Below are 6,319 nucleotides of genomic sequence, written 5' to 3' on the forward strand. Positions count from 1 at the left end.
GTGTGCGTCCTATACGATTTTAAAATAAATAAATACTTGTGGGAATTTATTCTACAGATGCATTTGCATATGTACCAAATGACACAAGTGCATTGCAACACTGTTTGTAAAAGCCGAGGTTTGGAAGCTGGTATACAAATGCCCACCTGTGGGGCTCTAGTTAAGTAGATTATTATTTAGCCATGTGGTAGAATATTTAGCAGCCATAAAAGAGAATGAAGAATTTCTTTATGTACTCATATAAGATCTCCCAGATACAGTACTAGGTGAAAAAAGTGAGATGCAGAACAATGTGGATTTTATGGTCCCATTTGTGTAAAAAAAGAAAAGTTATATATATTTGCTAGCATATATAGAATATCTCTGAAGATATACACAAGAAACTAGATTAGATGCCTTTGAGGAGAAGAACCGGGTACCTGGGGGATAGGGATGGGAAAGTGACTTCACTGTATACTCTTACATACTTTTCGAATATTATATCATGTGAGGAAATTGCCTATTCAAGAAAAATTTATAATAATTAAAACGAAGTGCTGTGGCTGAATGGGATGATAAACGGTTTATTAACAATTCATATTGTAACCTACTTCTCAACTAGAAAAGTCATCCAATTTGTAATTTCCACTCTTCCATACTAAGTTCTTTCACTTTGAGTGACAGTTCTTGGTGTAAAGTGTCAGGAACAAGTGTTACACACGTGAATGCACACATACGCACTTCCTCTCTGTACCAAGAAAACCAGTCTTTTAGATTTCTGAATTCCCCCATGAGGTTACGCTGTTAGACTCTAGCAATGGACTGTGGACTAGCAGCTCGTTCACAAAGCAGCACAAATAGCATGGGGTTACCTCCTGAGTCATGAGTGAAGAAGGTAAGATGGAACCTTCTGAATTTTGCAGAATTGCATACAGCAAGAAAGTTTGAATTTATTCTCAGGCTCTGCAAGACAAATGTCTAACTACTTCTAGCCATAGATAGTTTTCTTTTGCAGGTTGAGGGAGTAAATCATGCAGCTGTTTTCTCACAAGAGTCCCGCTTCTCTCCCTCTCAGGGCAGGGTGCCATTTGCTGTGCCGGACAAAGTGCTCTGGCCGCAGCTGTGTGAAGCACTCAACATGAAGTTCAAGGCAGAAGTGCAGAGCAGCCGGGGCCTGACCAAGGAGAACCTCGTGTTCCTGGCACAGAAACTGTTCAACAGCAGCAGCAACCACCTGGAGGATTACAGCAACATGTCTGTGTCCTGGTCCCAGTTCAACAGGGTGAGGACCACAGCCGCCAGCTGCTATCTTAGATCAATATCTCAAAACCAGATGCCTTCAGGAATCTCCCTGTCTTGAGCCCTTGTTCTTCGTTCTAATAAAATGTACCAAAGTAATAGGAAGCTTCTGGATAGATGGACTACTTGAGAGTTATCCGGGTCTTAAGGAGAAAATGACATCTTTGCATATTTAAATAAGTTAGGCTTTAGGTACAAGTTCCTTTATAAAGGAAACAGAGCAAAGCAAACGTTAACATAACTCATGGGAAATAAAGCTCTTGGGATGGTCAGAATTGCATGGCTCCATCCTGTTCACTCTCTGACGTTCCCTGATGTGTAATGTAAAGTCAGGCTCCCATGGAACCCTAAACCTCAAAAGGGGCTGCTGATGAAGGGCCTTTTTCCTTTAGCATCTGGTAATTGAGATGGCACATGTCAAATCTTTCATGGATTTTCAATTTAACTTCTGTTTCTTTTCTTACCCACTTCTCAGAAGAGTTTTAAATGCCCTTAATTCAGGTAGCTGATAGTCCCTGAGTCTTTAACTCTGTTAAATGGTTTTGTGTTAAGAAGTTGGCCAACAGTTTTGCTGGTGTTCAGGGGAGGTTTGATAGGTGAAGCAGGAGGTCTCCATAGTCTGTCTTTGGCATTGTCGTGAAGCATCTGCCTTCCAGTAGAATCATGGAACTCTGTTTTGCCGATAATTACTAGTAACAAGCTGTGTGATGGAGAGAGATCTGAGGCCTCACAGTCTGATCTAATCCAGTTCAAATTTATGAATCTCCTGGGCATCTTGTTAAAATGCAGATTCCGATTCAGCAGGTCTGAGATGGGGCTTGAAACTCTGCATTCCTTAAAAGCTCCCAGGTGATACTGATGCTGCTGGCCACAGACCACACATTGAAAGTAGCAGGGGACTGGTCAGTCCAGATCCAGGGGAAAGTGTCTGTAGCAGAGCTCCACTGGGTGTTGGTAATTTCTCTTTGGTATTTTCCTCTTCTTCCTTCTTTTCCTCTCTACTCTGTTTTTCTGGCTATAGGACTATGTGGTAAACTCACGTTAAAAAAAAAAAAATCAGTTGCCATCAAGTCAATTCTGACTCATGGCAACCTCATGTGTTTCAGAATAGAACTGCGCTGCATAGGGTTTTCAATGGCTGTGGTCTTTCAGAAGCAGATCGCCAGGCCTTTCTTCTAAGGCACTTCTGGGTGGATATATACATATATATATATATGTATGTATGTATATATCTACTTAGAGGTATAGGTATACATACAGGTACATATCTATATATATACACACACAGACACACACACAGACACACACACAGACGCACACATACACCTGTATGCTTCTAACGGTGTAGATGTTTGTTTTCTATTTATTTTTTCCAATTAAAGTTATTTGCAGATTAGCATTCCAAGTGTTGTTCTTGCTTTCTTGTGTTCATTGTTGTATATTCAACCAGGAGAATTTACCAGGACGGAATTACACTTTCTGGCAGTGGTTTGACGGTGTGATGGAAGTGTTAAAAAAACATCTCAAGCCTCACTGGAATGATGGGTGAGAATCATCATTTCTTAAGTTAGCAGTAGAGTAAGAGGGTTTTCTTTCTGGCGTCAAGCATCACACTCTGCTTCTGCTCCTTTGGCCTTTGTGATCCAGGGCTATTTTGGGTTTTGTGAACAAGCAACAGGCCCATGACCTACTCATTAACAAGCCAGATGGGACCTTCCTGCTGAGATTCAGCGACTCTGAAATTGGCGGCATCACCATTGCTTGGAAGTTTGACTCTCGTGAGTGCCCTTTCCTTTTTAGGACACGTCTTGGCTCGAGTTAGCTGCTTTTATTGCTAAATTACTTTAACAAACAATTTATTTGTTGGAACCAGTACTAATTATAGGAAACACGGGTGTATAACCATGTCACAGCTGCCCATAATAGATCTGACGAGATAAAAATCTAATTATGGGAAAGACAGTCACTAATTTTGGGAAACACAAATGTGTTTAAGCATGACATGGCTTCCTATAATACAGCAGCCTGTGCAGAATCTCAGCTGCTTCCCTTTGAAAGGTTTGCTTCATTATTAGTCAACCTTGAGCTTGTTTCAGTGATGAATTACTTTGATGATTTGGAGTCATTAGAGCAGTAATAGTATTCTACTTTAATTATCCCTTTTTCCTAACTAATGTAAAGGTGGTGGTGGTTGCCATTCAGTCAGTTCTGACTCATGGTGACCCCCTGTGTGCAGAGTAGAATCCATAGACTTTTCAGTGCTGTGACCTTTCAGAAGCAGATCGCCAGGCCTTCTTCTGAGGCGCCTGTGGGTGGATTTGAACCCCCAACCTTTTGACAAGTAGCCTAGTGCTTAACCATTTGGGTCACCCAGGGACTCCAGTGTAAAGATATTGCCAATGATCATTTCCACCCAGGAATGTTAGTTCTTTCCTCTGACCTTCACAATAAAAGTTGCTTGTGAGTTTGTTTTTTGTGACTTAAAAATTCAAAAAGCTTTTTACTAGCTCTCATGCGTCCTCTGGCTGTGGGCATGCCTCTCACCTCCCTTGTGTACTTTTGTACAGGGAATCAGGGACTGGGTTAATGAGAACTGTTTTTTCCAGAGAGGGACTGAATACTCTTTCAACTTGAAACCACCTGTGATTGTTGGATCTCTCAGAGGTCATGTGTGCATTACCTGCCTGTCTACCTGGGGCTTTTTAAAACTACTTTATCTACAGTGCGTGGTTATTTTAATGGGGATTTTCATGGGGGCAAGTTTAAATGGAGAGCTTTAACTTGTAGTATATTTGTGCTGTAAGATTTCCTATTCAGAAGTCACGTTTAGAATGTGATTATTCTGTTTATTGGTTTAGAGGAAAGAATGTTTTGGAACCTGATGCCTTTTACTACCAGAGACTTCTCCATCCGGTCCCTAGCTGACCGCTTGGGGGACCTGAATTACCTTATCTACGTGTTTCCTGACCGGCCCAAAGACGAAGTGTACTCCAAATATTACACACCAGTTCCATGTGAGCCTGCCACTGGTAACAAGTGTTCGCATTCTGATTTGATTTTGTTGTGATTTTAGGTTTCTTTTTTCTTTTTGTTTTTATTTGTGTTTATGTGTGTCTCTCTCTTGCATGAAAACTTACACAGTTAGAGTTTAGTTATTGATATTTGAGCATTATCCAGGGCAGATGTAAATTCTAGGAGCCCTCATGGTGCAGTGGTTAAGAGCTATGGATGCTAATCAAAAGGTCAGCAGTTTGAATCCACCCCCTGCCCCTTGGAAACCCTGTGGGGCAGTTCTGCTCTGTCCTATAGGGTCCCTGTGAGTTGAAATTGACTCGACGGCAATGGGTTTGTTTTGTTTTGTTTTGTTTTAATTCTTCAGACAGAAAACATCTACCACTTACCCTAAATATCAAATTGAAGGGAATAAATAAATTGTTTTTATTACACTCTAGATCAGACAAAATTAGGAAGGTAAAAATTTTTCTAAACAGAGATTGTCTTGCTGTTTTCTGAGCATAGAAGTATTCCGTGCTTATTGTAAAATTTACCGAAAAGCATTAAAAAGAAAATAGACATCACACAACATCCTCTCATCTAGAGATTAACCACTGTAAACAATTTAGTGACTATTCTTCCAGTCTATATAGATGTTACTGTTGTGGTTCCTTGCTGTCAAATCAATGCCAACTCATGGCACCCCATGTGTTACAGAGTAGAACCTCTCTGTAGGGTTTTCTTGGTGGTAATCTTAACAGAAGCAGATCACCAGGCCTTTCTTCTGCAGTATTCTCGATTCCTTCTGTCAGGCCTTAGATGCATTTTGAGTGCTACCTGTGTGGAGGTTACAGTCTAGTGAAGGAAGGAAGATAATAAACAAGTAAAATAATGTGTTTGTTTAGTAATGGTTGCTGTAAAGAAGAATAAAGCAAGGCAAAGGGATAGAGAAGTGAGGCAAAGAGGGTGGGAGGTAGCATTCAACTAGAGTGGTCAGGGAAGGCTTCCCTGTGGAGGTGACCCTTGAATCGACTGGACAAAGTAAGGAAGCTAGTCATCTGAAGACCTAGAGAAAAACCATTCCAGACAGAGAAAACAAGTACAAAAACCCTGAGATGGGAGTGAGCTTGGTGCGTTGAAAAACCTCACGAGGGCCTGGAAGGCTGGAGTAGCTGAGCAAGGACAAAAGTGGTAGGAAATGAGGTCAATGTGATAGGCAGGGCCAGATCCTGTCTGGGCTCAGTGTCCAAGGTAAAGAGTTTGGGTTTGAATCATACCATAGATAGTATTGTGTGACCTGATTTTTTTTTTTTTTTTCTTAAAAATATATCATAGGCAGAGCTCTGGATCAGTAAACATAATCTTACAACATCATTTTAATGATTGCATAGAATTCCACTATATGGTGATTCCATGTTGGTTATTCAAGATATTTACAATTTAACTTCTTCACAATTTTTTGTTATGATTAATGTTGAGATAATCTAGTACACACACACATCTTCATGCATTTTTTTTCAGCTATGTCCTTAGGATAAATTCCTTCAAGTAGAATTTGTGTCAAAGGGTGTGTGTTTTTTAAGCATTTTGATGCATCTTTCCAGAATTGCCCTCCAGAAAGCCAAATCCGTTTTCACTCCCATTACATGTCTATTAGTGTCTGCTTCTCCATACTTTTGCCAACCGTAGAGTCTATTAATGAGTTTTATGTTTGCCAGTCTAATTAGCATTAAAATGTGTCTTATTGTTCTTATTTTCACTTCTTGCTGCTAGGTAAGGTCAAATATCTTTTCATACGATAATAACAACAATAATATAACAATAACAGCAGCTAACACTTGTTGAATGCTTACTATGTGTTGGCACTTTTCTGAGCACTTTACATGTAGCATTTCATTTAATCCTCAGAACAGCCTATGAAGTAGGTACTATTATTATCCCCATTTCACAGGTGAAGAAACTGAGGCAAAGAAAAGTAAAAAAAATTACCAGAGATCACATAGCTAGCAAGTGGCCGAGCAGGATTTGAACTCAAGCAGTGTAACTC

At 40.2% G+C, this 6,319-nt stretch overlaps 1 protein-coding gene across 1 annotated transcript in view; it reads left to right on the forward strand.

Moving 5' to 3' along the window:
• LOC101354148 (signal transducer and activator of transcription 5B) overlaps positions 1-6,319 on the forward strand; it is a 57,909-nt gene that overhangs the window by 47,257 nt on the left and 4,333 nt on the right. Inside the window, exons 8-11 of the mRNA XM_023725264.1 lie at positions 968-1,261; positions 2,729-2,823; positions 2,926-3,056; positions 4,137-4,292. Coding sequence (XP_023581032.1) covers positions 968-1,261; positions 2,729-2,823; positions 2,926-3,056; positions 4,137-4,292 — 676 coding nt within the window. The remainder of the gene's footprint in view (positions 1-967; positions 1,262-2,728; positions 2,824-2,925; positions 3,057-4,136; positions 4,293-6,319) is intronic.

Source organism: Trichechus manatus, unplaced genomic scaffold (assembly GCF_000243295.1).
Source record: "Trichechus manatus latirostris isolate Lorelei unplaced genomic scaffold, TriManLat1.0 scaffold00294, whole genome shotgun sequence".
Lineage (NCBI taxonomy): Eukaryota > Metazoa > Chordata > Mammalia > Sirenia > Trichechidae > Trichechus > Trichechus manatus.